This window comes from Drosophila miranda, chromosome 3 (assembly GCF_003369915.1).
Source record: "Drosophila miranda strain MSH22 chromosome 3, D.miranda_PacBio2.1, whole genome shotgun sequence".
In the NCBI taxonomy this organism is placed as follows: domain Eukaryota; kingdom Metazoa; phylum Arthropoda; class Insecta; order Diptera; family Drosophilidae; genus Drosophila; species Drosophila miranda.
Window position 1 is genome coordinate 11,659,445 of NC_046676.1, and position 17,652 is coordinate 11,677,096.

Below are 17,652 nucleotides of genomic sequence, written 5' to 3' on the forward strand. Positions count from 1 at the left end.
GTTTTAGCCTGGCACATGAAATCTAGAGGAAAAAGGGGCGTGTGTTACATCAACGAGTAACTACGATCCTCTATTGACGTGGTCGAGAGACATTTCAGCCAGGCTGAGTAGGACTGCGCCGCCGGAAGTATCCAACAATAATGCAATCAATTCGAGTTCATTATTGGGTGTCGCTGGCGCCGCTAAATCAGTTGACGATGGGGTACATTAGCTCCTTAGCTTGACTTCAGGTTGCCGATCCGATTCGACGTCGGTCTGCGGACTACACTTTCATTGGAGGCTCGATAACGGGTGGCATCAATGACGCCAAAAATAAAGTTCCGGAGGCGCCTCTTGGTTTTCGCCGTGCATCCACACGGTTGTTGAGGCTTTCGACAGACAACGCCAAGCTGCAGGTCTCGCTGTTCGGTGTTTTTCCCGCGGGTTCACTACTTGTCTTTTCGATCCGCCCCACAACTCTCGTAGACCACACCGTATATGCACTCCTATGCAACGGATGATCGCACGAGCAGTACCGTGGCTACGGGCCGCCGTCCTATAACACAAATTCTTATATATATATATTACCACGAACACTTTCCAAACTAATCACGGACATACCAGCTAGGTTTTTCTTTACACTGCTTTCCTGGGTAAATCTCCTGATTCTCGGTCTTAATTGAAACTCAACTCAAGAGGTATGGCGTAGATGCCAGAACTGTTCGTTGGCTAAATATATATATATATATATATATATATATTTATTTATTCCCGAGTAAACACGTCCGCTTTAATCAATCGATTCTCAGTCAATAACTCCAGCCCAACTTCTGCAAGTTCAGCTAAGCGGTACCGAACCAAAAGCTCGAAGATCGGATGATATTTGGAAACTTTAACTGCATAATCGGATGATCTTAGGAACTTTAACTGCATAATCGGATGATCTTTCGCCCAATTGAGCGAAATTTTGGTCAAGCTTTTAATCTATGCTCTCCCTACGCTACACTACTGGGTCAAGGTAAACGTGACGTCTTTCGCTTAGATGCGTGCGCTTGCAGCTTACGATCCACTTTCGGAGTTACTATGTATCTGCACTTTTAAGCATTACCAAAAGAAAACTGTGCTTATCCGTGATGTTCCATACTCTTTCCCTAAGGGCTCGCGCACACTATAGCTGAAAGCGGAGCTGAAATCGGCGCTGAAATCGGAGCTGAAAGCTCAGCTGATCTGAGAGCTTTTTCAGGCAGAATCAGCTTGCAGGTGCGTACATTGTCGGCTGATCTGATTGCTGAAAGCTAAAAGCCACTGCGAATTAATATTACATTTTTCAACTATTATTTATTTTGTATAATAATAAACATTGTGATGTCTTTCGAGCGTTTACTGTACTTGGGGACATAGTATATTATATTTATTATTGACATATGAAAATGGTAATAATAAAACTTTTTTGCCCGATTTATCGCCTTCCAGAAATTATAGAAATAAAACTATTATCCAAATATTTTGAATAATCCCGCTTATTCCCCAGCTTCATCGCTTTACAATGTTTCGCCCATTTTCGATCACTTATGAACCAATACACTTGAACAAAATCAGCAATCAGCTTGCTGAAAAAACAAACATGCTTGATCGATCAATCTAAGCTGAGCTGATTTCAGCGAGCTTTTTCAGCTTTCAGCTCAGCTCAGTCTGCAATGTGCGCACTTGCACCGGTGCAGTGTGTTTGTTTTTTCAGAGCTTATAAATCAGCTATCAGCTCCGATTTCAGCTCCGCTTTCAGCTATAGTGTGCGCGAGCCCTAAATTCGGCCCCTACACCAAGTAAAAAACAACAGAAAACGCAATTAGTTTTATGGGATTTCCCGGAATCCGCTTCGCTTGAAAAGCCTTTATTTTTTCGCTTACTGTAAGCAGAAATATGAATCTGTTTATTCGTCGAGTATGTTTTGTTTGGATTATTGTATGATCAAATGTCGTTATGTATATAGTACATATGTACGTATATATGTATGTTTATGATTATGTTAGTATGCATTGGTACACACACATGTCGATTATGTGCAAATGTTCACTGGGTGCCTTAGAACGAGCCCAGGCAGGCGTTGCAGTTGGGGCAGAATTGACTGGTCGTGTAGCAGCAGTCGCAGCAGCAGGGCACACAGACGCAGGGCCAGCACCTAACGGACACAATTTATTTATTCAGCGCGATCGACGATTACTCATCATATGTTGTATATGTATGCTTACAGGAAAAGGCAGAGCAGAGCTACCAGGCAATAGGTTTTGCCCGTGGGATGGAAATTGGTGCGCACTCGTATACGGGCGTTGCAATGGGGGCAGACCATGCCCTGCCCGTGGCTATCAACTACAATAGTAGTGGTGTGGTGGACCACCTGAGGAGGTGCAACCTGAGGCGGTGGAACCTGGGGAGGTGGCTGCAGCGGCGGATAGTTTGCCTGTGGAGCATATTGTGGTGCATACTGATTCATTTCAGTATGCTGTGGAGCCGATGCCTCGTCCATGTAAGCCGGTGGTGATCCCAGTTTGCTGTAATCTGCCATATCTATTCGGATAGCTTGGATGTATACTCGAAGTGTTTTCCAGAGAGCATTTTACTCGAAAGAACTGTAAAAGCTCGCAAACTGTCTACTTACTGTAAAGTGCTAGCGATAACGAAGTGTCTTCTTCTTCATGAATGCAAAACCCACTGCGGAAAAGAGCTGAAAACGTACTGAAAATAAAATCGAAAATTGAAACGAATGCGCAGTCGTGTTCGGCTATTTGTGATATCGATAGGTCTATCGGCCGAGATGTGTGTGCTAATATATCGCTTGGGTTTCATTTTGCAGAGCTTTCAGCAATTTAAAATATAATATGTTTATATCCACCTGAAGAAAAAGTCTAATATGTATATGATCGTCTTGCATTGTCGGTGGTGCTTTCAGAAAATTTCAAACGAGTATTTGGCTTGAAAGTATGGTCTACATATATTAACGGTTTCTGGTAATGATACATTTAAAAATACTCGTCATTATATCGAATAGGTTCCTATGTGGTTTCCACAGTTGGGGCAGAAATGCCGGACGTTCTTGCAGTAGTTGAAGCAGTAGGGCAAGACGACGCAAGGCCAGAGGCTAGAATCAAGTTTATCTGTTAATCCGACACTACAATGTCCGTACATTCCCATCCACTCACCAGCAAATGTACAGGATCAAGGCGCATAGATGGGTGGTCTTTGTGGAGGAGGTAATCAGGCTAGTCTGCACCTCACCTTGGCAGGAGGGACATCGAACTTGCATCGGCTGCCAGCCAACTTTCAGCGAGCTATCTCCTGTCCCAATCTGATTGAGATTATAAATAGGTTGCTGGTTCGCGACCACGGTGCCGGGTGTGAGGGTGATTGGTTGGCTGACCGGCTCAAAGGTTTCGGCGGTTATTACCACCTGCGGGGTGTTCATGTTCATGGTATGACATGCACTGAAGCCGTTCCGGGAACCCATTTAGGGTGGGTGTACTATCAAAACTTTGTTATCTCTTCTGACTAACCGGCGATAGAACTTCAGTTGAGAAATCGGTAATGACGGTTAAAATGGGTGCTAGTATTAGTATGGGTAAAAGTAAACGAGCCATATCGATTGAGTTAATCGAGCGGCATACATATGTATGTATGTACAGAAAATTAATCCAGAAAATGCTTTTGGATATAAAGTAATGGTCAACAAAGATTATAAGCAAGTGAGACACATCATACGTATAAACCATATGCAAGAAGCTTTAGACTAAGTAAGCAAATCGTTGAGTTTATCGCATTTTCTTTTCCTGTTGGAATCTTGTGTTTAATGTGTCTTCTTGTGATGCTAATACAAATATATTTACAGTTGATTATAGTACATAGTATGACGCTAATGGATGGGGCTCGTACATAGAAATGAACATTAGTTCTCGAAAGTGCCGATGTATGCGCTGCAGTTGGGGCAGTAATGGTTGGCGTTCTGACAGGAATCCATGCAGTAGGGCAGGCACACGCAGGGCCAGCAGCTATGGGTAGAAAGAGATACACGGAGAGTGAGTAAAGTAAACAGCTGAAAGGGTAGAGTTTTGGGGAGAGTGTTTCATAATAATGGTATATCTCCCAATGTCGGTGTATTTTGAGCCCCTAATTTGCTTCAGTAGTCCAGACAATCGATGGGACAAACGTGTCTGGCTATTTCTACTGCTGTTCGTCAATTTGTTATCTGACTCAACTCCATTTCCACTGGCGATAACAACCCGTTCGAGTGTTGGTACACCCATAACAGTTGACTCTCTTTCGTACACACACATTCACTGCCACTCGCAAGTGGCGATAAGAGAGTGTGATTGCTATGTACAATACTATTTACCTTCTGTTCGAGAACAGCATATACATTTGTATACGATATGTGTAATCTGTTCCAGTGAGGAAGACCAATTTCAGGGCCATTACTTACATGAACAGGCACAGGATCATCGCCCAGCAGTGGGTTCGTCCCGAGGGGGTGCTCTTCACGGTGGTCAGCACCTCGGCGTGGCAGGAGGGGCAGCGAATGCGGGTGGGGCCGCTGCCGATCGGCACCAGATTGGAGGTCGTCGTCGTCTGAATGATCACCGTGGATTGCTGGGGCGGCTGTGGCATGGGTGGGTACAATGGCGGCTGTGTGGGACCACCTGGTTGATATGTCTGTGCCGGGGTGAATCCGCTCTGCTCGCTGTATGGTGGAGGCTGCTTGCTGTCCATGTCTGTGTTTTCGATTGTGCTGTGGTCTTGTTTTAAAAACTGGAGTACCGTCCGGCTTGCTGGTTGGCGTTGCACTGAGGAGTCGTCTGAGAGTGGAGGCCTACAAAACCTTCCCCCCGAGACCCACTATCATAATCTTATCGCAGCTCCAAGCACCAGGGGATTTTCAGACACATTCATAAAAGGTATCCATTGTATCTGTATTGTTTTTTATTGTGCAGTTGATTTAGAGAGAAAAAGTGAGATTGTGAGGCGGGGAAGATGATGATTCACCTCGTAGCACTGCCCTAATATGCCGCTGATGAATAAGCGTTGAAGTACTGATAGATTGACGGGGAATGGCGGCTTGTCTCGCAATAAATAGTTTAATCTACAACAAAAATGGGTGCGGTGCGGGTAAGGGTAGTGCAACGTATAATCTCGTTGGAATGAGTGCAATTTGAGCAAGTGAGATGAGGTGAATCGGAGATGACAGAGCAAGTCATGAGAGTCATTCTCTGAAATACCAGTTCTAAAAAATGATTGCGAGTCGGGGCCCTTTTAGGAAATACTTCTCTACAGGTTTTGCATCGAAAGATCATTACTCCAGCCTCTCGCAATATAATTTTCACCTGCTTTTAATATGTATATACATACATATACATTTGTATGCAGCTGTTGTTAAACAATATGAGAGCAACTACATTTCAGACCCCTAACGGGTTAATAAGTGTGTTTTGTTTTTATGGCAAAAGCTTCACTTGCCACCCACTCGATGAAGTGCTTTCGGGAGCTTTCATCGCTTTGACTTTGGATTCAAGTGCAACCGTTAACATTTCAGCCATGAAAATAGTGTTAGACAAACAAAGTCTAGAGCCGGCGGGGGCCTGACAAAACAGACGAACAACTGGTTTTAGCCAAAAGATCACCCCTCCTCCCCTGCTCAGCTCAGCAAACATTGATCCAATGCTTTTTATGTCTTGAATGTTTCAATTGTAAGGAAATAACCAAATTTATAGGCAAACAGAAAATATTGTCTCGTCAGTTCAACAACATGAGCCGGCAACTAAAGCTCAATGTGCAAGTCGAGGATCCGTCGTCGTTGTCCCCGTCGCAGTGGGAGGAGGAGTTCCACTCAGAACTAGTCGAGATCAACCTTAATCCCAACTGCGGCCAGGCCAAGCAGCAGTCGGCCCAAGCCCTGGACAAACTGCTCCTGGCGGCCACCACGCCCCCACATCGCGGCTATCCCTATGGTTATGCGGACATTGATCCCGGAACGGATTCCTACTTCTTCAAGAAGTCCAACTCCACGGGTCAGCTGGCCGAGAAGGTCTCACCGCCGGCGCCCGCCGCCACCAACATCAGTTGCCTGCGGCAGATGTACTGCCCGGAGTGCCACGAGCGGTTGCACGAGCAGGGGGTGCGTCTGGAGCGACAGCAGACCAAGTGGTGAGTGGCGAGGATGGGGTATAGGTATAGCCATCCACTGATCCTCCTTTAATGCTGGTCTCCGATTGTTGCAGCTGCTTTGCCCTGCTGCCCATCTATCCCTGTTGCATGCGACGCTCCAACAACGACTGCAAGGTCATCTGTCGCAATTGCGGCTATCTCTTGGGTGACTGGAAGCAGCAATGATGATGGCTGGTCGATGGGAAGTGGAGATGGGGAAGCACTCTTTGTTTTTCGTTTGTCTTATTTAGTTTTTAAGTAATTTTGTTGACCTTGGAACGAGAGTAGATGATACATTAAAAAAAAAACGAGGGGGAACGTTGTGAGTTGTTGCGGACACCGCAACTCTACAGTTATACGCGATACTAAGTCACTATGGCTCTCCTCCGGCAGACGCCGCTAATATTGAACGACACGACAAAGAGTGCGTGCGAGAGAGACAGAAAATCAGTCTGAGCGTGACGTCGGGGGCTGCGTAGCCAGTGCAAATTGATTTGTTCCTTTTGGCTATAAAAATTATCTGATCTGATCCAGATTCAGCAATCTGATAGATATGATCATTATCTATGATTCTGCGTTTTTAGTTTTCTCGTATCCTCAATATTGTGGATGCAACAGATCTTCGTCCTTTGTGGGGGCGGGAGGGGGTGGGGCGAAATTTTGAGATAAACGTTTTAAAGTGAGATCTAACAGGAGTGCGGATACCAAATTTGGTTACTCTAGCCTTAATAGTCTCTGAGATTTGTGAATATCCCCAGATTTTCATCCTTTGCGGGGGCGGAAGCGGGTGTGGCGAAATTTTGAAACAAACTCGTCTCGGTCCGATATATAAGGAGTGTGGATACCAAATTTGGTTGCTCTAGCTTTTATAGTCTCTGAGATCTAGGCGCTAATGTTTTACTCTAAGCAAGCCGGCTATGCTACGTGTGTGTTAGAGAGAGACAGGGCGAGAAAAAATGAAATTGTTTTCTTGATGCTGGCTATAATAATAATACGATCTTATTCAAATTCTGCAGTCTAAAAGATATGGTCATTCTCTACGATTCTGCGTTTTTGGTTTTATCGTATCTTTAAAATTGTGGATGCCACAGATTTTCGTCCTTTGTGGGGGCGGAAGTGGGCGGGGCGAAGTTTTGAAATATTTTTGTAGCAGTGACATATCACAGAAGTCTGGATCCAAAACATCGTTGCTCTAGCTCTTATAGTCTTTGAGAACTAGGCGCTAATAGGGACGGACAGACGGACAGACGGACAGACAGACATGGCTCAATCGACTCGGCTATTGATGCTGATCAAGAATATATATACTTTATGGGGTCGGAAACGATTCCTTCTGGACGTTACACACATCCACTTTTACCACAAATCTAATATACCCCAATACTCATTTTGAGTATCGGGTATAAAAATGATTGCGAGTCGGGGCCCTTTTAGGAAATACTTCTCTACAGGTTTTGCATCGAAAGATCATTACTCCAGCCTCTCGCAATATAATTTTCACCTGCTTTTAATATGTATATACATACATATACATTTGTATGCAGCTGTTGTTAAACAATATGAGAGCAACTACATTTCAGACCCCTAACGGGTTAATAAGTGTGTTTTGTTTTTATGGAAAAAGCTTCACTTGCCACCCACTCGATGAAGTGCTTTCGGGAGCTTTCATCGCTTTGACTTTGGATTCAAGTGCAACCGTTAACATTTCAGCCATGAAAATAGTGTTAGACAAACAAAGTCTAGAGCCGGCGGGGGCCTGACAAAACAGACGAACAACTGGTTTTAGCCAAAAGATCACCCCTCCTCCCCTGCTCAGCTCAGCAAACATTGATCCAATGCTTTTTATGTCTTGAATGTTTCAATTGTAAGGAAATAACCAAATTTATAGGCAAATAGAAAATATTGTCTCGTCAGTTCAACAACATGAGCCGGCAACTAAAGCTCAATGTGCAAGTCGAGGATCCGTCGTCGTTGTCCCCGTCGCAGTGGGAGGAGGAGTTCCACTCAGAACTAGTCGAGATCAACCTTAATCCCAACTGCGGCCAGGCCAAGCAGCAGTCGGCCCAAGCCCTGGACAAACTGCTCCTGGCGGCCACCACGCCCCCACATCGCGGCTATCCCTATGGTTATGCGGACATTGATCCCGGAACGGATTCCTACTTCTGCAAGAAGTCCAACTCCACGGGTCAGCTGGCCGAGAAGGTCTCACCGCCGGCGCCCGCCGCCACCAACATCAGTTGCCTGCGGCAGATGTACTGCCCGGAGTGCCACGAGCGGTTGCACGAGCAGGGGGTGCGTCTGGAGCGACAGCAGACCAAGTGGTGAGTGGCGAGGATGGGGTATAGGTATAGCCATCCACTGATCCTCCTTTAATGCTGGTCTCCGATTGTTGCAGCTGCTTTGCCCTGCTGCCCATCTATCCCTGTTGCATGCGACGCTCCAACAACGACTGCAAGGTCATCTGTCGCAATTGCGGCTATCTCTTGGGTGACTGGAAGCAGCAATGATGATGGCTGGTCGATGGGAAGTGGAGATGGGGAAGCACTCTATGTTTTTCGTTTGTCTTATTTAGTTTTTAAGTAATTTTGTTGACCTTGGAACGAGAGAAGATGATACATTCCAAAAAAAAAAAACATTGTTTCGTTTCGCTGAATCTCTTTGCTTGATCTGCCGCTCTTCTGCGGCTCTTTGGCACGAGCCTCGCTCTTCTGTCATCTCTTTATTGGCTCATCGCGTTCTCAATCTGTGGCCAAATTGCTTGGCGCGCTGTCTTGGGCAGTCGCAATGCCGAGCGAGCCGAGTAAGGAATTGGAAGAGGTGGATGTGGACCTGGAGGTGGACAACAATTCGGCGGCCACCACGGCCACGCTGGAGGGACATCATGACGGCAAGCCCCAGGTGAGGTTCTTCAGCATCGGCCCCAGCAGCTACCAAGTGCGCTGTCCGCTCTGCCAGCAGGACTCCAAAACGGAGACGGTGGAGATGACCGGGGCCCTGGGCCAGCTCAGCTGTTTGCTATCCGCCCTATCCTGGTAAATGGCAGACTTTTCTATATCTACTCTCTCGCAGTTCTCTTTCAACTCCCAACCCCCTTGCAGCTGCTTCCCGATCTTCGCCCTGACCTTTGTGTACTCGTGCCTGCAGAGCCGCCTCAAGACCAAACGGGTCTTCTGCAGCAGATGTGGGGGACATCTGGGCTTCCACTGGCGTCCCACTTAACCGACCGACGTTCGAAGTGCCGGTTCTCAAGAATTAGTCAAGTGATCTATAAATAAATGCCATCGGCCAGCTGCTGTCTAATTTTTTAATAAGTAACGCGTTATTATTCGGCCATCACTTAGCTGGCTCTTCTTCAAAAAAAAACATCTCGCGCTCTCCGTCTCACAGCGCCCACCCAGATTTAGATACAGATACTTTTCTGCCTCTGGTCTCAGTATAGGTCTGTGCGTCGTCGCTGTGAAATGGCAAGCACCGAGAGCCTGGACGGCAGTGCCTGCGACTACGAGAATGGGGGCGGCGTCTCGGCCGTGCCACAGGTTGGTCACCTCACCACAGCGCCGCAGGAACTGCAGTGCCCAGCCTGCCGACAGTGGCAGACGACGCGCCTGGAACGCGAGGCCGTCACCTGTCTACAGAAAATCGCCTGCACCCTGAACGTTCTTCTCTGCTGGTAGGCCCAATAAGATCCGGCCCCATACAACGTGCTCTCTCTCATGTCTATCGATTCTCCGTTTAGCAACCCCATTCGCTGGGAGGGACGTCACGATGTCAATCACTATTGCGGCGCCTGCGGTTGCTTCATTGGGCGTCACATTTCTTTGAGCTGGTACAAGCGCACCCTATTCCGGCTCCAGAGGGGCGAGGTGGAGGACAATGGACGCTGGCAGCGCTTCCGTAAGGTGGAGAAGGAGCAATTGGACGAAAAGAAACTGGGGAAGCAGCGTCAGGCCCTGGATCGTCAAGCGAACAAATGAGAGAAAATATTAATAAAATAATTTAATTTATTTGATTAACGTAGAGGTCACTCCTATTCGCGGGTTCAACAGGTGTCGATACTCCAGAGGGCTACCTGTACTGTATCGATTCTCTTAAACCGAAGCCAAAATAAGAGTTCCAACGAGCCAAAAGCTCGAGAGCTCCAGCTCTCCCATCTTTGGACTTTTGCTGGAAGAGCGCCGCAATCTCTGTTCCCAGTTGCCTTTTATCGCTCATTCGCAAAGCTTATCGTTGCGCGACCCTCATATAAGCGCCCAAGCCCCTGCAATAGAAAATACAGTGTATTTTTGAGAGGTGTGCTCCTCGCATAGTACGGATAGATTTCACAACGAATTTCAACTACTAGAAGACCATAGGATGTGGGCTATTCTAACCCTGCTAACCCTGCTAACCCTGGCACTGGGCCTGCTGTACCAGTTTGTGAGGCGGCACTACAGCAGCTGGCAGAGATTGGGTGTGGATGAGGAGACCCCCAAGATCCCAATGGGCATACTGGACACTGTGATGAAGCAGGAGATGAGTCTGGGCATGGTCCTGAGCGACATATACAAACGCCACAAGGGCAAGATCGTTGGCATTTATATGATGAACAAACGGAGCATTCTGGTGAGAGATGCCCAGCTGGCGCGCCAGATCATGACCAGCGACTTTGCCAGCTTCCATGATCGCGGAGTCTATGTGGACGAGAAGAACGATCCGCTATCCGCGAACCTCTTCAATCTGAGGGGAGCCTCGTGGCGCAACTTGCGCAAAAAAATGACGCCATCGTTCTCGTCGGGCAAGATCAAGGGCATGTTTGGTACGATCGACGATGTGGGGGACAAGATGGTGCAGCACTTGAAGGGCGTGCTGGAGAGGGCGGGGGCGGACAATGAGATCGAGATTAAGGAAATGATGACCACCTATGCGGTGGACATCATTGGGTCGGTGATCTTTGGCCTGGAGATCGATAGCTTTGCTAATCCCAACAACGAGTTTCGGGCCATCAGCAACGAAGAAGCTCGGAGCAAGTCTCTGCTGCTAAAGATCCATAACATGGCCATGTTCATTTGTCCACCGTGAGTGCCATCCGATCTGTAATCCCCAATTGTGGACCCATATCTAATTCCTGATATTTCCACAGCATTGCCAAGCTGATGAATCGACTGGGCTTTGAGAGCGCCATTCTCACAGCTCTCCGGGACATGATGAAGCGCACGATCGAGTTCCGGGAAAGCAACAATGTGGTGCGTAAGGATCTGCTGCAGCTGCTCATCCGCCTGCGCAACACGGGCAGGATCGGCGAGGATGACGATGAGGTGTGGGACATGGAAACGGTCCAGGAGGAGCTCAAGGCCATGTCCATTGAGAAGATCGCTGCACAGGCCTTCCTCTTCTACGTCGCTGGGTCGGAATCGACGGCGGCCGCGGCTGCTTTCACTCTCTACGAGCTGGCCATGTACCCGGAGCTGCTGAAGGAGGCACGCGACGAGCTGGACACAGTTCTTCAGAGGCACAATCTCGAGGGAACGGAAAAACTAACCTACGAGGCAGTGCAGGATCTTAAGTTCTTGGATCTCTGCGTAAAGGGTGAGTGCTTCGCCTATCACTAATCGAATTCGATCGAATTCTTTTGGATTTCCATGGCAGAAACCCTTCGCAAGTATCCTGGTCTGCCCTTCCTCAATCGTGAGTGCACCGAGGACTATCTCGTGCCGGGCACCAGGCATACCATCACCAAGGGCACGCCCCTTCTGATCTCCCTATTTGCCATTCATCGGGACCCTGTCTATTTTCCCAACCCCGAGGGTTACGATCCGCACCGTTTCGATGCGGATAAGATGAACTATGACCAGGCGGCCTACATGCCCTTTGGCGAGGGTCCCAGGCACTGCATAGGTGAGGATTCACCATAGATTGACCTTGTTTGATGTGGTTATATCTGGTTCTATGCACTTCTCACAGCTCTCCGCATGGGAGAGGTCAACACCAAGGTGGCAGTGGCGAAAATTTTGGCCAATTTTGATCTGGTTCAGGCCCCGCACAAGGAGGTGGAGTTCCGTTTCGATGCTGCTCCCGTCATGGTGCCCAAAGAGGGTCTGAAATTACGTTTGAACAAACGAAAGTAGGAACTCGAGTTCTAAGTAAATGGATATATATATTGACGATAATAGTTGTTATCTGCAAAAAAATACTTGCTTTTGATTTCATATCTCTCTCAATAAACAAAGGGAATATTTACCGGTCAACAAACGGAAGCTTGAGCTTTAAGCTCCCTCTCCTCTCTCTCCGTTTATTTGGCTTAGCTTTGCAAATTAAAAACAGAGTACAGCTGATTTTTTCCTCTCAAGAATAACCTTTGAAAGCAATACACTGGCACGGAAAAGTCTGCCCCCACTCAAAGTAATCCAATAAATTATTTTACAATGCCCGTTTTCCAGTGCTGAGAAAGATGACGATGATGAAATGTGAAATCTGTTTCTTTAATATGGAATTTGTTTCTCCGACAAATTGCTCCATTTATTGGATAAACAAAGAATGCGCTATTTTGATCTGGTTCTGCCTGACTGCCGATGACATCATATCTCTATGCAGCACACATATCAACGTATACGAGCTCTTTGGGATTCCATTGTTCACCCGCCGCTCTTATGCTCTTGGCATCTCTCACAGCAGCTCTCTTAACCACATGTGGCTGCTCGGTTGTGGTTCTGCTCTGGCGGAGGTCAGCAATCGATGATCGGGCTCTGGTCCAAACAGTTACAATGGAACAGCACCAGCCAGTGGAGAGATTACAGGTCAGGCTGCTGCCCGCCCAGACGGCTGAGGAGCGGGCTGGTAACATCATAGCCCATGTGGTAGTGGAGGGTCATCAGGCCTCCCTGGTGCCCTACATCGATGAGCAGAGCTGCGAGAAGGTCACTCTGCGCTCCCAGTTGGATGCAGCTGCTCCACCAGTCGTCCAGCAGCCTCGCTTGCGGTACTATGCCGTCGGCCCCTCCACCTACAAACTTCTGTGCCCCCTGTGCCGCGAGAGGAGCGAGGCGGCCGTAATGCGGGCGGCCAGTTGCAAGGATGCCAGTTTCTGCCTCAGCCTGCTCTCCTGGTGAGGATGCTCATCAAACGGCCACATAGAACAATAGATACATTTCCCACCTTCTATCCGTGTTGCAGCATCTTCCCGCTCTTCTGGATCTGCTGCGTGTGCACCTGGTGTGGCTGCAACCGAGAGTGGACCACCAAAGGCGTCTACTGCAGCCAGTGCGGCGGTAAGGTGGGCATCCAGCGCAAGGCCAAGTAGTCGGTGGACCAATTAAAATGGAATTAATGCCAAACAATTTTAGCTATAATTCTATTACGCATCTAACTCAATTAAAGAAAAATCAAATAAATCATCTAGGGGCTCTCTTTCCCATTCACTGTTCTCCCAATCATTGGCTCTCTTTGTGCTCCCCCAGAGAGATGACTCTCTTTTGGAGAAACCGAACAGGTTGTCCGATCGTGGGGGCCACGATTCGGTTTCAGTTTCGACTGCGACTGCGAGTACCGACGATGTCAGCGCCACTGACGGAAACGGAGCAGATGGCCAAGGCGGCAACCGCTAAGGCACTGGAAGATCGGAAGGAGCGCAAGATCTATGATAACTTTGCCACGCCCCTGGCGGGTACCTTTCTCAATCTGCCCCACGAATCGGTGGTCATCAAGTGTCCCGCCTGCGGAGTCCAGGATCAGAGTGTGGTGCAGAACGATCTTAAGTGGTGGGCCAGTGAGCTCAATCGCATATTCGGCTGTCTCTTCGTGTAGGTTGAAAAGGCTCGCAGCGAGTCCTTGGAGTCATTTTACTTACCATCCCTTAAATCCTTGTTGCAGGACCTGCTGCTGTTGCTGCTGCTTCAACTACTATGTGCCCTGCAAGCAGACGGATCGGAGTCACTACTGCGGCAACTGTGGCTGCTACTTTGGGCGTAGCATGAAGCGGCGGGCGCCACTCAAGCTGAAAGCAACCAAATAGCCAAAAAATATTTCAGCTATTTCACGTTTCTCCTAACAACCAAAAACAACCCACTCCCCACCATGAAAACAGAAATATAATTAACAAGAAAATACGATCGCTCGCACTCTCTTTGGGTCTCTCTGCTCTGTTTGTGCGATCACTTCTCTTCGTTCGGTTCAGTCTTCGTTTGCTTTCGGACCAGTACAGATCAACACCTTCCGATCATTTGATTCAATTCGCCATGGCCCAGGATCTTTTGCCCGTATACTTTGCCGTCGGGCCTGGTCCCAACGAGATCACCTGCCCCCACTGCAGCACCAAGGCCAAGACGAGGGTGGTCCGCTCCTGGCTGCGCTTCTGCACGAAGAGGCATCATTGCGGCGCCTGTGGCGAGTACTTGGGCGTGTACCGCAGGCCCCAGCTATAGGGAGATCACTCAAATGTAGCAAACAATAAAGAGATCTATTCAATGTGTTCCACGCGCCTAATTAATTACCAGACCAACGCCTCACCACACGAGAGAGGCACAATCTCTCGCTCTCTGGTTCTCTTTTCCGTTCGACTCACATTCTCTGCCCATGTTCAGTCAGTCAGCGGGCAGCAGTAGACAGCACAACATGGGCATGGACGAGCCGCAGATCATAGCCATCAGCATAGCGCCCAAGCAGCAAGTGGGCCACCTGAAACCCGAGTCCACATGGGTCCACTGTCCCGCCTGCGAGCGGTCCGAGTGGAGTGTCGTCCAGCTGGAGGCCGTCACCTGTTTTCAGCGCTTCCTCGGCTTCGCCAACCTCTGGTGGGTGTGGGCCTATACGCATTCCCTTGGAATATATACAATAAATTCTCTCTTCCTTCAGCAAGAAGTGGCCTGGCCGAACGGACATCAATCACTACTGCTCCCAGTGTGGCTGCTTCATCGGACGGTTTGTCGCCATCAGCTGCATGGAGCGCTGCATCTCCAAGTCGGCTAAACGCAAGGCGGCCGTGGACGACATGACGCTGAAGACCCGCCCCAAGGACTGTGCCGAACGGGCCCAGAAGTCCCGTGAGAAGGTCCTGGCCAAGCGTGCTGAGAATTCGCGGGAAAGGATCATGGCCGATCGAGTAAAGAAACAGGCCGAAAAGGATGCCGACGAAACACATGCCCGACTACAAAGCCGCGGACAAACTCAAATCCAAACACAAACCGTTGTGGTCACCGTTCCAGCGGGCCAATGAGGTCAAATGGTTTCTGAATCAACTAGGTTAAAGCTGTAAAAGCTTACAAGAAAGCTCTCCAAATATATAATAGTACGAACAATTTGAAACATATATTAAACACCCCCATATACTGATAGTCTTTACGACATCTTTGCGCAATCACGGGCGCTGGGCACAAACTCCCTGCTCGGCTTGACGCATTTCTTTTCCCGATCGTAGATGCCCAGGAAGGTCTTGCAGTTGGAGCAGTAAAGGTACTCGCGATTCTCCGGCGGCAAGAGGCAGGGCAGGAAGCAGAGCGGCCAGCAGCTGATCACGCACGAGGCGGCACAGCCATGGTTAGTAATGACCTCCGTCCTGGACTTAATCAACGGCCGGCGATTGCAGCTGCAGCTGGGGCAGTAGATGACTCCTTCCAAGGGTGACCAGTGCTCGATTGACTCCCGATAGCACTGTTGTCGGTTCTTCATGGTCTTGTCATTGGTCGGCGGGTTGCTGCGCTGCTTGGTGGAGCCTGACTGTTTCTCAGATCCTTCTGCTTCCTTCCTGGATACTCCGCTACGTCCACTGCTCAGATGCTTCGCAATGTCTGCAATGAACCCAGTCAGAGGTGACTCTCTATTTAGCCCACTCCCTTCACTTACAACGCTCCGCCTCATCGGCCATCTGCGCCTCGGTCAGGCCCGTCATCTTGCCGATCTGGGACACTCGCTCCTCACTCACCCCATGCTCGGCGGCCAGCTTGTACAGGTTCTTAATCTTGTCGTCGTCGCGCTCGAAGATATCGGGGTGCTTCTCCTGGATGTGACCTAGCAGGGCGTTGGTGTCATATCGCGAGCACTGAACCTCCTGCATGCACCGCAGGCACCGCATCATCCGCATATCATGTCGTTCTTTTGCGGACATGATTTTATTTTACTACCGTTTTTGATACTGAGGCTCTTGAAAATTTTTAGATAGTATAAAATGAATGGAAAAGCAGGGCATTCTGTTGAATGGAATAAACAGAGATCCCCCTATCATCAATCAAGGCATCTAAAGTACTTCCTTATGATTTTCCATTATCAAGAATGAGGGACGAGCAGTATTCTATTGGTTTTATATGTTTAAAAATTTAACGAGGGGGAACGTTGTGAGTTGCTGCGGACACCGCAACTTTACAGTTATACCCGATACTAAGTCAGTATGGCTCTCCTCCGGCAGACGCCGCTAATATTGAACGACACGACAAAGTCTGCGTGCGAGAGAGACAGAAAATCAGTCTGAGCGTGACGTCGGGGGCTGCGTAGCCAGTGCAAATTGATTTGTTCCTTTTGGCTATAAAAATGATCTGATCTGATCCAGATTCAGCAATCTGATAGATATGATCATTATCTATGATTCTGCGTTTTTAGTTTTCTCGTATCCTCAATATTGTGGATGCCACAGATTTTCGCTCTTTGTGGGGGCGGAAGTGGGCGGGGCAAAGTTTTGAAATATTTTTGTAGCAGTGACATATCACAGAAGTCTGGATCCAAAACATCGTTGCTCTAGCTCTTATAGTCTTTGAGCATTAGGCGCTGAAGGGGACGGACAGACGGACGGACGGACGGACGGACGGACGGACGGACGGACGGACGGACGGACGGACGGACGGACGGACGGACAGACAGACAGACAGGGCTCTATCGACTCGGCTATTGATGCTGATCAAGAATATATATACTTTATGGGGTCGGAAACGATTCCTTCTGGACGTTACACACATCCACTTTTACCACAAATCTAATATACCCCAATACTCATTTTGAGTATCGGGTATAAAAACAAGGCTTTTTGGAATGAGAACGCTTTCCCTTAGTGAAGGAGTGTCGCAGCTACTTCAGTGTCCTGAAATGGTGGACGAGACGCTGTTAACAGCCCAGTCAAACAGCCCTAATCAATCACATTAACCCTCATGAACATCAAGTGGAAAAATGAATAAAGAAAAGAATTAGAAAATCCCTTTAGCTTATATGTCAAGTATATTAAATATATAAGAATGGAGTTTGAGAAACCCTTAAACCAAATCAATGAAAGAATTTTCTTTAATGCGGTTTCGAGAATGAATACCACAAACCAGCACAAATACCACCAGCAGGTGGGATCTACCATCTACCAGATCTTTTCTTATATGGGACCACGAACTCCAATCCACTTAATCCAATCGCAATGAGTCACCCTGTATATTCATAATGCTCTTTGACTGCGTCAACATTTTATTGTCAGTCATTTTCTACCGGCAGGCACCCCGTCGTTGATGAAATCAGCTCCACTCACGTGGCCCATGTCGTGCC

At 48.2% G+C, this 17,652-nt stretch overlaps 13 protein-coding genes across 14 annotated transcripts; 9 read left to right on the forward strand and 4 right to left on the reverse strand.

The window, feature by feature from the left end:
• Positions 1–1,825: 1,825 nt before the first annotated feature.
• On the reverse strand, positions 1,826–2,739 carry LOC108160179 (cell death-inducing p53-target protein 1 homolog). Of its 2 annotated transcripts, none has more exons than XM_017294002.2 (3): positions 2,636–2,739; positions 2,229–2,544; positions 1,826–2,158 (listed from the first exon to the last, which is right to left on the reverse strand). In XM_017294002.2, exons 2-3 carry the CDS (start codon positions 2,540–2,542, stop codon positions 2,062–2,064), a joined length of 411 nt encoding a protein of 136 aa, XP_017149491.1. In that variant the 5' UTR covers positions 2,543–2,544; positions 2,636–2,739; the 3' UTR covers positions 1,826–2,061. The 2 variants fall into 2 exon arrangements, with proteins under 2 accessions (XP_017149491.1, XP_017149492.1); XM_017294003.2 differs by having other exon boundaries at positions 2,229–2,556; positions 2,636–2,709.
• A 97-nt stretch (positions 2,740–2,836) lies between these two features.
• On the reverse strand, positions 2,837–3,680 carry LOC108160180 (lipopolysaccharide-induced tumor necrosis factor-alpha factor homolog). The gene is made up of 2 exons (XM_017294006.2): positions 3,177–3,680; positions 2,837–3,115 (listed from the first exon to the last, which is right to left on the reverse strand). Exons 1-2 carry the CDS (start codon positions 3,479–3,481, stop codon positions 3,013–3,015), a joined length of 408 nt encoding a protein of 135 aa, XP_017149495.1. The 5' UTR covers positions 3,482–3,680; the 3' UTR covers positions 2,837–3,012.
• Positions 3,681–3,781: 101 nt separating this feature from the next.
• On the reverse strand, positions 3,782–5,017 carry LOC117188184 (lipopolysaccharide-induced tumor necrosis factor-alpha factor homolog). The gene is made up of 2 exons (XM_033391665.1): positions 4,451–5,017; positions 3,782–4,019 (listed from the first exon to the last, which is right to left on the reverse strand). The coding sequence occupies exons 1-2, from the start codon at positions 4,735–4,737 to the stop codon at positions 3,917–3,919; spliced, it is 390 nt and encodes a 129-aa protein (XP_033247556.1). The 5' UTR covers positions 4,738–5,017; the 3' UTR covers positions 3,782–3,916.
• A 564-nt stretch (positions 5,018–5,581) lies between these two features.
• Positions 5,582–6,493, forward strand: LOC108160176. The gene is made up of 2 exons (XM_017294000.2): positions 5,582–6,168; positions 6,243–6,493. Exons 1-2 carry the CDS (start codon positions 5,771–5,773, stop codon positions 6,352–6,354), a joined length of 510 nt encoding a protein of 169 aa, XP_017149489.2. The 5' UTR covers positions 5,582–5,770; the 3' UTR covers positions 6,355–6,493.
• Positions 6,494–7,905: 1,412 nt separating this feature from the next.
• Positions 7,906–8,787, forward strand: LOC117188075. Its single transcript, XM_033391382.1, has 2 exons — positions 7,906–8,489; positions 8,564–8,787. Exons 1-2 carry the CDS (start codon positions 8,092–8,094, stop codon positions 8,673–8,675), a joined length of 510 nt encoding a protein of 169 aa, XP_033247273.1. The 5' UTR covers positions 7,906–8,091; the 3' UTR covers positions 8,676–8,787.
• Positions 8,788–8,927: 140 nt separating this feature from the next.
• On the forward strand, positions 8,928–9,476 carry LOC108160182. The gene is made up of 2 exons (XM_017294008.2): positions 8,928–9,200; positions 9,267–9,476. Exons 1-2 carry the CDS (start codon positions 8,953–8,955, stop codon positions 9,385–9,387), a joined length of 369 nt encoding a protein of 122 aa, XP_017149497.1. The 5' UTR covers positions 8,928–8,952; the 3' UTR covers positions 9,388–9,476.
• Positions 9,477–9,540: 64 nt separating this feature from the next.
• LOC108160178 lies at positions 9,541–10,181 on the forward strand. Its single transcript, XM_017294001.2, has 2 exons — positions 9,541–9,838; positions 9,905–10,181. Exons 1-2 carry the CDS (start codon positions 9,630–9,632, stop codon positions 10,140–10,142), a joined length of 447 nt encoding a protein of 148 aa, XP_017149490.1. The 5' UTR covers positions 9,541–9,629; the 3' UTR covers positions 10,143–10,181.
• Positions 10,182–10,368: 187 nt separating this feature from the next.
• On the forward strand, positions 10,369–12,392 carry LOC108160171 (probable cytochrome P450 6d2). Its single transcript, XM_017293995.2, has 4 exons — positions 10,369–11,222; positions 11,288–11,733; positions 11,794–12,042; positions 12,109–12,392. The coding sequence occupies exons 1-4, from the start codon at positions 10,522–10,524 to the stop codon at positions 12,270–12,272; spliced, it is 1,560 nt and encodes a 519-aa protein (XP_017149484.1). The 5' UTR covers positions 10,369–10,521; the 3' UTR covers positions 12,273–12,392.
• Positions 12,393–12,497: 105 nt separating this feature from the next.
• On the forward strand, positions 12,498–13,538 carry LOC108160173. The gene is made up of 2 exons (XM_017293997.2): positions 12,498–13,249; positions 13,318–13,538. The coding sequence occupies exons 1-2, from the start codon at positions 12,717–12,719 to the stop codon at positions 13,442–13,444; spliced, it is 660 nt and encodes a 219-aa protein (XP_017149486.1). The 5' UTR covers positions 12,498–12,716; the 3' UTR covers positions 13,445–13,538.
• Positions 13,539–13,655: 117 nt separating this feature from the next.
• Positions 13,656–14,247, forward strand: LOC108160174. The gene is made up of 2 exons (XM_017293998.2): positions 13,656–13,943; positions 14,014–14,247. The coding sequence occupies exons 1-2, from the start codon at positions 13,696–13,698 to the stop codon at positions 14,153–14,155; spliced, it is 390 nt and encodes a 129-aa protein (XP_017149487.1). The 5' UTR covers positions 13,656–13,695; the 3' UTR covers positions 14,156–14,247.
• Positions 14,248–14,352: 105 nt separating this feature from the next.
• Positions 14,353–14,611, forward strand: LOC108160183. Its single transcript, XM_017294010.2, has one exon. It carries the CDS (start codon positions 14,379–14,381, stop codon positions 14,562–14,564), a length of 186 nt encoding a protein of 61 aa, XP_017149499.1. The 5' UTR covers positions 14,353–14,378; the 3' UTR covers positions 14,565–14,611.
• On the forward strand, positions 14,610–15,476 carry LOC108160175. The gene is made up of 2 exons (XM_017293999.2): positions 14,610–14,933; positions 14,995–15,476. Exons 1-2 carry the CDS (start codon positions 14,716–14,718, stop codon positions 15,353–15,355), a joined length of 579 nt encoding a protein of 192 aa, XP_017149488.1. The 5' UTR covers positions 14,610–14,715; the 3' UTR covers positions 15,356–15,476.
• On the reverse strand, positions 15,456–16,314 carry LOC108160172. Its single transcript, XM_017293996.2, has 2 exons — positions 15,982–16,314; positions 15,456–15,926 (listed from the first exon to the last, which is right to left on the reverse strand). Exons 1-2 carry the CDS (start codon positions 16,241–16,243, stop codon positions 15,478–15,480), a joined length of 711 nt encoding a protein of 236 aa, XP_017149485.1. The 5' UTR covers positions 16,244–16,314; the 3' UTR covers positions 15,456–15,477.
• Positions 16,315–17,652: the final 1,338 nt, after the last annotated feature.

Excerpts from the sequence above, each read along its gene's own strand:
- LOC108160179 (XM_017294002.2), bottom strand. The coding sequence starts at position 2,542 with ATGGCAGATTACAGCAAACTGGGATCACCACCGGCTTACATGGACGAG. Across the intron at positions 2,159-2,228 it reads GCTCTGCTCTGCCTTTTCCT|GTGCTGGCCCTGCGTCTGTG; the intron begins GTAAGCATACAT and ends TGTGTCCGTTAG.
- LOC108160180 (XM_017294006.2), bottom strand. The coding sequence starts at position 3,481 with ATGGGTTCCCGGAACGGCTTCAGTGCATGTCATACCATGAACATGAAC. Across the intron at positions 3,116-3,176 it reads TTGATCCTGTACATTTGCTG|CCTCTGGCCTTGCGTCGTCT; the intron begins GTGAGTGGATGG and ends ACTTGATTCTAG.
- LOC117188184 (XM_033391665.1), bottom strand. The coding sequence starts at position 4,737 with ATGGACAGCAAGCAGCCTCCACCATACAGCGAGCAGAGCGGATTCACC. Across the intron at positions 4,020-4,450 it reads ATGATCCTGTGCCTGTTCAT|CTGCTGGCCCTGCGTGTGCC; the intron begins GTAAGTAATGGC and ends TTCTACCCATAG.
- LOC108160176 (XM_017294000.2), top strand. The coding sequence starts at position 5,771 with ATGAGCCGGCAACTAAAGCTCAATGTGCAAGTCGAGGATCCGTCGTCG. Across the intron at positions 6,169-6,242 it reads GAGCGACAGCAGACCAAGTG|CTGCTTTGCCCTGCTGCCCA; the intron begins GTGAGTGGCGAG and ends CGATTGTTGCAG.
- LOC117188075 (XM_033391382.1), top strand. The coding sequence starts at position 8,092 with ATGAGCCGGCAACTAAAGCTCAATGTGCAAGTCGAGGATCCGTCGTCG. Across the intron at positions 8,490-8,563 it reads GAGCGACAGCAGACCAAGTG|CTGCTTTGCCCTGCTGCCCA; the intron begins GTGAGTGGCGAG and ends CGATTGTTGCAG.
- LOC108160182 (XM_017294008.2), top strand. The coding sequence starts at position 8,953 with ATGCCGAGCGAGCCGAGTAAGGAATTGGAAGAGGTGGATGTGGACCTG. Across the intron at positions 9,201-9,266 it reads TTGCTATCCGCCCTATCCTG|CTGCTTCCCGATCTTCGCCC; the intron begins GTAAATGGCAGA and ends ACCCCCTTGCAG.
- LOC108160178 (XM_017294001.2), top strand. The coding sequence starts at position 9,630 with ATGGCAAGCACCGAGAGCCTGGACGGCAGTGCCTGCGACTACGAGAAT. Across the intron at positions 9,839-9,904 it reads CTGAACGTTCTTCTCTGCTG|CAACCCCATTCGCTGGGAGG; the intron begins GTAGGCCCAATA and ends TTCTCCGTTTAG.
- LOC108160171 (XM_017293995.2), top strand. The coding sequence starts at position 10,522 with ATGTGGGCTATTCTAACCCTGCTAACCCTGCTAACCCTGGCACTGGGC. Across the intron at positions 11,734-11,793 it reads CTTGGATCTCTGCGTAAAGG|AAACCCTTCGCAAGTATCCT; the intron begins GTGAGTGCTTCG and ends TTTCCATGGCAG. Across the intron at positions 12,043-12,108 it reads GGGTCCCAGGCACTGCATAG|CTCTCCGCATGGGAGAGGTC; the intron begins GTGAGGATTCAC and ends CACTTCTCACAG.
- LOC108160173 (XM_017293997.2), top strand. The coding sequence starts at position 12,717 with ATGACATCATATCTCTATGCAGCACACATATCAACGTATACGAGCTCT. Across the intron at positions 13,250-13,317 it reads TGCCTCAGCCTGCTCTCCTG|CATCTTCCCGCTCTTCTGGA; the intron begins GTGAGGATGCTC and ends TCCGTGTTGCAG.
- LOC108160174 (XM_017293998.2), top strand. The coding sequence starts at position 13,696 with ATGTCAGCGCCACTGACGGAAACGGAGCAGATGGCCAAGGCGGCAACC. Across the intron at positions 13,944-14,013 it reads ATATTCGGCTGTCTCTTCGT|GACCTGCTGCTGTTGCTGCT; the intron begins GTAGGTTGAAAA and ends TCCTTGTTGCAG.
- LOC108160183 (XM_017294010.2), top strand. The coding sequence starts at position 14,379 with ATGGCCCAGGATCTTTTGCCCGTATACTTTGCCGTCGGGCCTGGTCCC.
- LOC108160175 (XM_017293999.2), top strand. The coding sequence starts at position 14,716 with ATGTTCAGTCAGTCAGCGGGCAGCAGTAGACAGCACAACATGGGCATG. Across the intron at positions 14,934-14,994 it reads CTCGGCTTCGCCAACCTCTG|CAAGAAGTGGCCTGGCCGAA; the intron begins GTGGGTGTGGGC and ends CTCTTCCTTCAG.
- LOC108160172 (XM_017293996.2), bottom strand. The coding sequence starts at position 16,243 with ATGTCCGCAAAAGAACGACATGATATGCGGATGATGCGGTGCCTGCGG. Across the intron at positions 15,927-15,981 it reads GGCCGATGAGGCGGAGCGTT|ACATTGCGAAGCATCTGAGC; the intron begins GTAAGTGAAGGG and ends GGTTCATTGCAG.